The sequence below is a fragment of the Rutidosis leptorrhynchoides genome, chromosome 11 (genome assembly GCF_046630445.1).
Source record: "Rutidosis leptorrhynchoides isolate AG116_Rl617_1_P2 chromosome 11, CSIRO_AGI_Rlap_v1, whole genome shotgun sequence".
In the NCBI taxonomy this organism is placed as follows: Eukaryota; Viridiplantae; Streptophyta; class Magnoliopsida; order Asterales; family Asteraceae; genus Rutidosis; species Rutidosis leptorrhynchoides.
This window is the reverse complement of record NC_092343.1, coordinates 65,063,389-65,075,497: the sequence shown is the minus strand read 5'-3', so window position 1 is coordinate 65,075,497 and position 12,109 is coordinate 65,063,389. Positions and strand designations below refer to the sequence as shown.

Genomic DNA, 12,109 nt, shown 5'->3' with positions numbered 1-12,109 from the left:
TTAATGATGAACACGAGTATTGTAGCAGCTTCTTTATGAATCTGAATTGTTAATGTTGTTAGATTGATGATGATGAAGATCGAAATAGATGATGATATGAAGAAGTTTTTGTTGAAGATGAAGGATCGATGATGATTGATGATGAAGATATATGAATATGTGTTTTTGGATGTGAAAGAATTGGGGGTTTTTATGATAGAAGAAGAAGAAACAATGGCAAAAATACCCTCACATGACATGCACGTGATAAGGGGTAACGGTAGGTTTTGACAGAAATTAGACGGGAGGACGAGGGATGTACTCTTTTCATAGTTTAGGGACAAGGAATGCACAAAAAAAAGAAAAAGGACAGGGAGTCAAAATCGATGTAAAGTTCAGAGACGAGGAATGAAATTTTGTCTTTTATTAAATTAATAAAAAATGAAAAATACTTGCCGCATCAGTAGCCCACAACAATATTTACCACATCGCCCATCAGTCCCACAACAATTTCACGTCAGTAAAAATTCCCCCCCCCCCAACCCCCCCCCCCCCCCCCCCCCCCCCCCCCCCCCCCAACACAACAAGACATTTTAGGGTAGAGAATGATCTAAGTAGTAAACTCTCATTATTACACATTTTATTAAAGATTAATAAAATAAATTCACACAAAGAAAGCTGTGTTCAAATTATTACAATCATTTTACACTTGTTTGCACTTAAACAAACACACTTACACGCACAAGAAAGCTGTGTTCAAATTATTACAATCATTTTACACTTGTTTGCATTACATGTTCGTCGAATAGTTTTTCCAAACTATTGTACACAAGGTTGCAAAATTCACTATTCGGGATTAATCGGTCGGGAATTTGGAAGGACTAATCGGCAATTCGTGGATTATCGCCGATTGATTGGATTGTACTTTATACATTCAAATATTAAATTTCAAAAAAATTATAAATGTAAATATAGAAGAAAACCATAAACATAAACGTTAACTTTAGCATAATTGTCCAAAACTGTGTATTTTGTTCATGAACTTTAAAGTTTTTGTTTAAATTCATGTTAAAATGTTGACTAATAATGACTTTGACCAACTTTGATTACCAAATTCGATTTTGACCCTTTAATCAACGTAGACCGATTAATTAAACAGATTTTGAAAAATCGGAACAGATTGCTCTTAAAATTGAGTAATCGGGGATTTATTTGTGAGTAATCGGGTTTTATACAACGGTGATTGTACATCTATTTATTTTTTTATTTTTATGTTTTATTAATTATTTATTTTTTTTAAGACAAGATCTCAAAATGTATTTCATAGGTATTGCCTGAGTGGTATAAGCTCTGGGTTGGATCTGAGTCTTAGTTGGCACAGGTTCAAATCCAGGGGAGGTTTTCTCAAGTATTCTGTTGTGATGAATAAATGTGTATGCCCTAAGCCACTCGGTTTAATCCAAAGCACACTGGGTACCCAATGCAGCGATGGTGTGTGAATAGTTTCCTCCTAACGCCTGTGTGAGTGACAAATGGGAGCATTCGATGTCGAAATAGCCGTTGAAAAAAAAAGAAGGTAAAGATCCCACATCCTCACCATTAGGTATCCTTTGAGGTTAAGCATTGTACATTCATAATATTTTTAAAAGTCGTGAATTCAAGTACTATTCTCACTCACCTAAAACATGCCAAGGGTTCAAAGTTGCACAAAGCATAAGAATGTGAACAAGTGATGTTAAAATTCAACAAACCATGATAGTGAATGTGATCCAAAGTCCGAACAAGTGAACAACCCGACAAACACATGTTAAATACTTCAATGACAAAATATGGCCCTAATATACTACACAAACTTGTATCATGTGCATTAACTATTGTACCCCCATAAACTGACTTTTAACACCTAAAAAGGCAACAAAAAGCACAAAACCAAACGTATGTTATGTTTTCCTTTCATAGCAATGTCAAACTGTATTATTATTTGAAAAAAAAAAAAAAAAAAAAAAATCTGCACAAGCAATTATTGCATAACAATATTTATATAGCAAAAAAAAGAACATACAAAGATACAGCCACTGCATAAAATTTGCATAGCAAATAACCACTCAACATGTTTGTCTACCATTTAAATGACAGTTGACCAAATTTAGTTTAAAGAGACAACTCATGGTTTACATCCTTATATAAACTTATGCGACTCGTGAAAACGACGATAATATGAAGTATTTGTGACATTCGTTACACATACGAGAACAAAACTCACGGGCCACGGGTCGTGGTGAAACAGAAACATCCTGTCGCTTGGCCTTCGGGTATCATACCGCCACCTTTACTTGTATCTATCGCTTCTAACAACCTCACGACCTCATCCATTTCGGGTCTTTTGTCGGGATTTGCGTCCCAACACTTTTTCAAAATGCTTGCAAATGCACTTGGGCAACATTTGGGAATCTCGGGGCGTAGATTCTGTAATGAGAAAATTACAATAATTAATCAAAATCAAATGATGATAACGTAGGACTGCAAATGAATTGATCTTTTATTGAGCAACTCAAGCTCGAGCTTTAAACCCGATTGCAAATATAAAACGTGCTAAGCTCGAGCATGTTTGGGCTCGATCAAGGGAAGAGTGTTATTTTGACTAACGAATACATGTCCCATTTATAATTTTTTCTTTATATATAAATTTTCATTAGTCAAAATAGTGTTCTCTTCATCGAGTAATATATATTGTTTAAACGGGCATACACTACTGATTCTAGGATCAAAACTCAAAAAAACTCAAAGGACTCCAGAGGGGCGAGGTAGCAAATTATATATAGTAGATGTTTACCTCAAAAAAAAAAAAAAAAAAAAAAAAAAAAAAAAAACTAATATATGTAATATATGTGGTCCCATAGTTTGTCATTAAAAAAAATACATAACTGACTAGTCTAAGGATAAATTGTAAAGAGAATATAGATGTTGAAAAGATTAGCAAAGTAAAGCACAAAAATTAGCAAACCTGACGAACAACAGCAGAAGATACTTCGGCAAAACTAAGATCAACATAAGGCATGTCGCAACAATACACTTCCCATAAGCATATACCAAAACTATAAACATCGCATTTCCGGTTGTACGGCTTTCCATCGAGAACCTACAAGATGTATGCCACAAAAGGTTTTAAATGCACTTTTTCGGATGGTAAATTTATATCATTCAGACTTTTTCTAGCATTAGGATATGTAGGGGTCGTAAACTTTTTAAGCTCCTATATTTCTATGCTTCACCGTCACAATCACTACTGTAAAAAACCCTGATTCCCCGATTACACCTAACACAGACTGATCCGATTTTTTTAAATCCAACAATTAATCGGTCAACAACTCAACATCGGATAATGGGTCTAAATCAGATTTGTTGGTCAAAGTTGGTTAAAATCAAAATTGGTCAACATTTTAATATGAATTTAAACCACAAGTTTAGAGTATATAAACAAATGAACGCTTATGTTTTTAGACAATTATGTTATAGTTTATGTTTATGGTTTTCTTCTATATTTAGACATAATTTTGAAGTTCATTATTTAAATGTATAAAAAGTCCAATCTGATTGATCTTGATTAATCCGTCACTTTAACCCGTCACTTGCTGATTTCTCCTTCCAAAGCCCCGACCGAGTACTCCTCAAGTAGCGAGTTTTGCAACCTTGGTCACTATAGCTCACATTATGACAATTTTGAACAAATAATATAAAAGTTGGTTCGATTTATGTTGTACTTTACCCAAAACGTGACGATAGGTCCTCTTTGAGTTCTATAAAGCTAAGATTTTTTTATATTATTAATATAAATCTGTTACATACCTATAATCATACCCAAAAAAATGAAAAAATGCAACCAAGTAAAGATTCTAACTTTTGACTGGTCAATGTACATACCTCTGGCGCCATGTAACCAAGAGTTCCTGTTTCACCAGTCATGTCTCTAGGGTTTTGAGCTTCAACACGAGCAACTCCAAAATCAGCAATCTTTAGGGTTCTATTCAAATCTAAGAGCATATTTTCAGTTTTAACGTCACGGTGCACAATCTTCTTGGAGTGAAGGTAGCTTAAACTGCAAAAATTAAGAAACCGGCAAAATGATTATCGTTGAAGATACAAGAAAACGTTCTTTTCAAAGAAAGAAAAAATAATTAAAAACTCACCCTCTGGAGAGATCTAAAGCAAGTTGAACAACAATCTTGAAAGATAGTTTCTTTCGAATGTTCCTGATCAAATATTTCTTGAGGGTCCCACCCGGAAGATACTCTACCACAACACAACAAGCCCTAGACGGTAACGAGTTCTGACCAGAATTTGAAGCGTCGTTTGTTGGGATCTTAAGATCCGAGGTTCCCATCGAAGCACCGACAAACTACAACAATATGGGAGAAAGTACAAATAAAGACAACATGAATGCAGCACCGTATAAATTAAAGGTGGCAAATTTACCCGATTACCTAAAGTATTATCAATTTGTGTTGTATCTCATCTCCAACAAGTCAAATTTAGAAATTTTGCTAAGAAACGACAATATGGTCATGGGATTTAGCGTGTCGAAAGTCCACAAATTAATTCGAACACTTAAAAAAAACATCCCATATCACTTTCTCTAAAAAAAATTTATAAAACCGTTTTCATAACCTTATTTAAACGTTAACCATTAATAGAACTTCGGAAAAAGGATAAGAAGTGTAGAAAGGTATGCCACCCATACTAAGATTACCAACTTTGACATGTTACCCAACCCGCCCATTTTGACACCTATAGTACCATGAATAATTCTGAAGTGAATAAAAATTTATAATTAGCAAGTATCTAAACTTTTAGATTTTGAAAGTATCAACCTTGGTGACATTTGGATGATCAAGCTTATGCCACACGGCAACCTCTTGTCGAAAAGAAGTACGAAGATTTGCGGTTTCCGCAGCTGTAGCAAGACCATCTTCTCCCCAGTCCAACACCTTCACTGTAAGTTTTAAAATTGTTCAAATTAAAAGAAATGCATAAAATACAAGTAAATTAGCAAACTAACTTTGATCAAATCATAAGAATCATGAATGGGTCAAATTGTGCCAAATTGGGACACGGTATCCTAACCAGGTCAAAACAAATAAGTTAGAGAATAAGGAAACTGGTCAAACATGTTTAGTGTCTCCCCGAGTGTAATTTCAATGCTTGAAAAGTATAAGGTGAAAAAAAAATGTTATTGTAATCGTATTAGCGCACTAATTAAACACAAACATAAGCATAAACATTTAGTATAATTTACATGATATATTTATTATTGCAGGTAAACCGCAGCTGTCACAAATCAACTGCCACTAAGCACCCAAACCAGTTTTAACCCTTATCTAACACGTTTGACCCACCCATCTTGCTACCTCTAATATCACAAATACATCAATTATGAGAAAATTTATAAGATAAAAAATTGATACTATGAACAAACTATCTAACTAGCTGCAATAAACGGTAATTCTATTTAGTATTTACATGCAACATTTACATGGTATACGCATGGTTTTGTTCTATCGTATACTTAACAAGTGTTTATAACCATCGTGATCAAAGATCCATATATTGTAATTAATCTGATTACCTCATGATATATAGATTATATAGAAGTTTCGATAATCATATATTAAACACACGCATAATTACCGTCCAAATAGAGAGGTTTAGAAAATGATCTAATTCATAAACAATCAATCATTTTTCCAGTAAAAAACATTCAAGATTTTGAAAAGCCATTATTTTTCATTGTGAACTTATGATCCACTAATCCTAAGGACATATATTTACAACCTAGACAATAACTATATAATCACTTTCTACAGATCCTATTTACAAGAAACACATGTAAATTACATAAATAAATTGGAACACAATAACACAAAAATCATCTAACCATAACAAGCCTATCAATTGCATAAATTGATTAAATTCCCATAAACATTGAAACTTTAATATACCAAACAACTATTTAATCAATATCAACCAATCAATATCAATATAAATATCATAATGAAACATTAAATTAAATAACTAGATTAAAAAACTGTACCTGCAACATCTTGACCATCATAAACACCTCTATAAACAGTACCATAAGTACCATGAGCAATAACATTTCTAATATCCAATTTTGCTAAATCAATTTCCCATTCTTCTTTTTTAGTATTAGTTTCTTTGTTATCTCTATCTCTTGACCAAACCCTACTCAAATGTTTATCCAATTGAACATCCCAACTCTTGAAATCAATCTTATCAGCCCTCAAAAAGTTATCTTTATTACCCAATTCCTTTGACTTTAAAGCTAACCCACTTAGTTGACCACTTGAATTTTTAGGGGATGAACCAAGACTCCTTGATTCTGATTTCTTCATAGTAGTTTCACCATCAATTACTTGTTCAAATTTCTTCAAATCCATTTATTAAATAGTAATTACAAAAAACAAAAAGAGAAGTAATGAAAAAAGCCAGAGTAAAGTAAAAAAAAGCAAGGAAAAATTCAAGCTTTTACAGCATGGATTTCAAGATTTCTTAAAAATCAATTTAACCCAATTAAAAAAACATATTTTTTAGTTGATAGAAGCAAAATCAAAACATAACATGAAACCCCAAGTGAAAAAAAGCAGAAATTTTAAAGATTTCTTGAAGTTTTCTACGGAGTACTGGAAATAAAATCTTTTTTTGTTGAAGAAAATAACAAAACTTGGAAAATTAAACAAAAATTTAGAAGATTTTAATGAATAAACAATAAAGAGAGAAGGTAATTAAAATCGAAATTAAAGCTTTTGAAAGAAAGAGGAGTTTGAATTGGAATAAAAATAGAAATAAACAATTGAAATCCCAGATAAAAGAAAAATGTATAATTTTTTAAAGATTCGAATGTTGTGAACTCAATTTGGACAGAATATATGTTTAAATTAAATTAAATAATTTTTTAAAAGCAACTATTAAAACCCTTGAAAAGGTATTTTGATGGTGGAGAATTTGTGGCAAAAAGAAGAATAAGTGAATGAAGGAAGAAAATGGAGAAAATTACAAGGTCTGGTGCCTCCTAAAATAGTTGATGTCTGCCTGTGAATATGATCAATGATGTCACTCAAAAAATAAAAAAACAATAATGCATACAAAAATTCATATAATTCCTAATCTTGTATATTGTTTTTTCACTTTTAATCAATTTATTACACTTATACACTTGGAATCTATATTACCAAACATTTATAAAAAATAATAAATTCAACTTACAACTTTAAAAATAAAATCTAGCTTCAACAATGATGACAATAATCACTCGGTAGATATTCACCCACTTTGTGATGAATATGGATGAACCTAAATATATATGTATATGAATATAGATATTGATGAACCTAAGTGAATATGGATTAAACGTGGATGAAAAATTTCATCAACGGATGTATCCATTAACACCCCAAATACATATACAAATACATAAATATAGATATATGCTTACATTTCCACTATTACAAATGCATTTAACATTAGTTTATATTTTGCTTTCAACCTTATAATTACATAATTACATAATTATGATATATTGCAATAAAACATGTATATCTAACTAAATAGACATACAAATTACATCTAGTTATTTTGGAAGTAGTAAATCATATCTCTTCCAGAATAACTTTTTTTTTAAGCAAATAAAATTTCAATAAATTGCAACAATTAGAAGTAGTAAATCACAAAGTCAAACTAAGCACTACATCACAGTAACACAAACACGAAACAATACACGAATTACAGTAAACTGAGGGATGCTAAGATCGCAGCCCAGGACCTACTTAGGAAAATTTTCGAAAAACGTCAACAGCTGTTGGCTTATTTGTCAAAAAAAATAAAAAATAGAGCACGTTATAAAGAATCAATAGGTGGTTGGATAAGCTCACACTAACCCGTTAATAAAAAATCCAATTCGAGATTTTCCTTGAGAGGTATCGGGACGGAATTGGAATGGAATAATATCGATTCAGACAAAAGAAAAATGCTTGGGCTTGAGAAGCTTCTGGTCCAGTGGGTCCGTAAAACTCACTAGGATAGGCCGTATTATTGAACCAGAAATAAAAAGAAGGATTCGTGAGCCATATATGTCAATCGATGTTTCTATTCTTTATTCTCGACGATATCCACTCGAAGGATTTCACTTGGATTTCGTTTAACGCCACCGGAACACTCCACCATTCATTTTGGAAAACCAACATGTTCCTATTTTTCTATAGAAGGTAATCGCAGACCCATTCCACGTCTTGCCAAACTTTCAATCCTAGATTCGTTATGCCACATGGTGCTTTGCTACGAAGGATTTCATTCATACTAAAGTTTGAAAAGTTGCCAAGACCTCACCATTTAAATACACGAGACGGAACATTAAGTGAATGATTGCAAAAGATCATAATGTGATCCACCGATTTAAGACCATAATCACAAACGCGACATCTAATGCTATGTAGGTCGATTCCAAAATAACTAAAAATGGATGTATAATTTCGCTGTTCATATGGCGATTGAATTTCAATTTAAGATGAAAAAAATTCAATCTCCAGCCACTATACTAATACTCATAAGGTTAGTTTAATAAACTGAATTATTTAAAATTGAATTGTTCATAATCTAAATGATTCAAAAGATATAAATGAAGTTGATTTCGGAATAAAAATAACATGTTTAATAATCATTTTTAATGAACACTGTGAATGATGTAAAATTACTTTATTAACCTTTTGTATGAATAAAAACAATATAGTTGTTAATATTTACGTGCTTAATAGTTAAGAGAGTATTTTAACTCTGAATTGTTCAGGACTTAATGTTGAACCATTCAACATCACATGTTATTAGAGGTTAAAAACAAACGCGTTGAATGCTAAATGATTTAGAATTCAACGATGAGTCATTACATTAAGAGGTAATCAAACGTAGTCTAAGTTAAGTTTTCTAGTTTTATGCTATATCGTTTTTATATCTAGTAAATAAAACAAGGGTAAAAATTGAGGTTCTGATGTTTATGATGTTTGGCGTTTGATTTGTATTTGGCTTGATTGTGGCTTTCCTGTTTTTGATACGTGGTCGGACGTTCAAAGTTGGATCGAGGGTGTGCATTTAGCTTCGGAGGTCAAGACTCACATTACTATAACCGTTGTTACTTTTTTGTGGGTTATATAGCGATTTTGGAACGACGTTGTTTTTAACGACACTGTTATTTGTAGAAATAGTATTTTTGATGTTATTCAATTCTACACTTTTCGTTGACTGAAAAACAGAGGTCATGTAGTTTCTAATTGGAACTCTTGGCGTCTAAAGCCTTTGTAAAGTTTTCTCTCTTAGCGTCTTGGTAAGGGACGTTTTTTAATATACTCATTTTGCTGTTAAAAAAAAACAAAACAAAACAAGGGTAACAATTGAGGTTCTTGTTATGCATACATATAGTTTCATAAAATTCTAGCTACCGATATATAAAACTTAGAAACCAAAAAGACTACTCCGTGCTCTATTACGCAACAATAAAAATAGCAAGTATTTGACTTTCCACATTTTTTTTATTGTTAAAAGTCTAAGTTTATAAATAAGGATGGGAACATTCTTAAGGATAATCAGCCAGCGTTGAACTTTATTAAAATAATAATAATAATAATAATAATAATAATAATAATAATAATAATAATAATAATAATAATAATAATTTTTTGGAGTAAAGGGATACCCCGATAAGTTTTATCAAAGAATAAGAGAATAAACAATAAGTTCAGGCACAACAAGATAAGAAGCTTAAAGCAAGCCAACAACAAAAATAACCAAACCCGAAAAGCCAAAACACTAAACAGAAGCAAACCAAACAAAGGATAAAGAAAGTGAATTTAATAAATTTTCCAAACTCTCCGCATATCTTGAACTTGGGCTGCTGCTTTAAACTTCAGTGTCTGAAGTTTAAGTCTAACATTGGATAAAATACCATCAAACACTTGACGAGAAGACCGGTGAGAAGAATTAAATACTCTGAAGTTCCTCTCCTGCCAAATGTAGCAAACCATCGCACCAAATAAAAGCTTAGAAAAAACACCCCAACAACTCGACGATGAGTAGACGGGGCAAGAAAACTAACAACATCCTTCCACTGATTGCGAGGACCTAGCTTTACCAAATTTTTCACCATGCTCCAAATCTAAAACAAAAAGGTGCATTCGAAAAAAAGGTGTGAGTGAGAATCTGGTTTAGACTTACAAAACGGGCACAAGAGACTCACAAATGAATGGATCTTCCATGGCTTCATTTTATCATGAGTCTTTGAACGTTCTCCCATAAGTAACCAAGTAACAAAAGCATGCCTCGGAATAGCTTGAGAATACCAAACTACATGGTACTAATCGACCTTACCATCTCTTGGGTGAATGGTTTGTTTAACACCCCGTCAAAATCCCTTTAACGGAACGTTAACTCTGGTCCCAGTGCTTGGCTTGACTTCTATGTAACAGCAATATTCTACAACGGAAGCAATTAATACCTGAGAATAAAACACGCAAAATGTGAAAACCCATCCTAATCCATCCGGACGAATTCCATATCGATTATAAACGATTCACAACAGTTGATTACATCGCGAGGTACTTGACCTCTATATGATACATTTTACAAACTTTGCATTCGTTTTTGAAAAGACAATCTTTCATTACATCGAAAGTTGACGGCATGCATACCATTTCATAATATATCTAACTATAATTGACTTAATAATAATCTTGATGAACTCGACGACTCGAATGCAACGTCTTTTGAAATATGTCATGAATGACTCCAAGTATTGTCTCTAATATGAGCAAATGCACAGCGGAAGATTTCTTTCATACCTGAGAATAAACATGCTTTAAAGTGTCAACCAAAAGGTTGGTGAGTTCATTAGTTTATCATAAATAATCATTTCATAATTTTAATAGACCACAAGATTTCATATTTCCATTTCTCATAAACATACGTCCCATGCATAGAGACAAAAATATCATTCATGTGGATTGAACACCTGGTAACCGACATTCACAATATGCATATAAGAATATCCCCATCATTCTGGGATCCTCCTTCGGACATGATATAAATTTCGAAGTACTAAAGCATCCGGTACTTTGGATGGGGCTTGTTGGGCCCGATAGATCTATCTTTAGAGTTCGCGTCAATTAGGGTGTCTGTTCCCTAATTCTTAGATTACCAGACTTAATAAAAAGGGGCATATTCGGTTTAATAATCCAACCATAGAATGTAGTTTCGATTACTTGTGTCTATTTCGTAAAACATTTATAAAAGCAGCGCATGTATTCTCAGCCCAAAAATATATATAAAAAGGGAATAATGAAACTCACAATACTGTATTTTGTAGTAAAAATACATATGACGAAACTGAACAATGCAAGGTTGACCTCGAATTCACGAACCTATATCAATTATATATATTAAAATATATAATCGTAATCGAACAATTATTTATATTATTATTAGTGAAAATTTCTATATTAATAACTTATATATTTTATTATATTTTCATTTTGTATATTCTAGATAGATAATAGTATCAGTATATGTAAATTATGGTTGTTAAATGTATTTTCATATGATTACTCTTTTTGTTTACAAAATACTAGTTATAATAACACTAGAATAATCATATTGATAATAATAATAATTTTCATACTACTAATAATAATGATAGTATTAATAATAGTTTTTTTTTTTTTTAAATTATATAGATTTAAGGTAATGATACTTTTAGTTGTAATTTATATGAATTTTTAATAATAACAGTGCTCATTAATGATAATCATATTAATGAAAATGATATTATTAATAATAATTCTTGTGTCAATATTAATAATACTAATAATTACAAAATGATTCAAGTACTAATATTAATGAAAATAATAATAATTTGTATCGTTCTCCTAATAATAATAATCATAATAATACTAATACTTAAATGATAAAATTTATAATATTAAATATTAATAATACAGATAAGACTAACAATAATAATAATGATTATAATACTTATAATTATGATCATGATAATAATAATAATAATTATAATATC

At 31.5% G+C, this 12,109-nt stretch overlaps 1 protein-coding gene across 1 annotated transcript; it reads right to left on the bottom strand.

Moving 5' to 3' along the window:
- Positions 1-2,012: 2,012 nt before the first annotated feature.
- On the bottom strand, positions 2,013-6,772 carry LOC139877742 (serine/threonine-protein kinase 52-like). Its single transcript, XM_071865163.1, has 6 exons — positions 6,068-6,772; positions 4,848-4,969; positions 4,167-4,375; positions 3,901-4,075; positions 2,984-3,118; positions 2,013-2,445 (listed from the first exon to the last, which is right to left on the bottom strand). Exons 1-6 carry the CDS (start codon positions 6,432-6,434, stop codon positions 2,239-2,241), a joined length of 1,215 nt encoding a protein of 404 aa, XP_071721264.1. The 5' UTR covers positions 6,435-6,772; the 3' UTR covers positions 2,013-2,238.
- Between the last annotated feature and the right edge of the window lie 5,337 nt (positions 6,773-12,109).

Bases quoted from the DNA above. Each gene is read 5' to 3' on its own strand.
- LOC139877742 (XM_071865163.1), bottom strand. From the start codon at position 6,434: ATGGATTTGAAGAAATTTGAACAAGTAATTGATGGTGAAACTACTATG. The intron at 4,076-4,166 runs GTGAGTTTTTAA...TAATTTTTGCAG, and splicing joins GCTTTAGATCTCTCCAGAGG to TTTAAGCTACCTTCACTCCA. The intron at 2,446-2,983 runs GTTTGCTAATTT...TTCTCATTACAG, and splicing joins CTTCTGCTGTTGTTCGTCAG to AATCTACGCCCCGAGATTCC.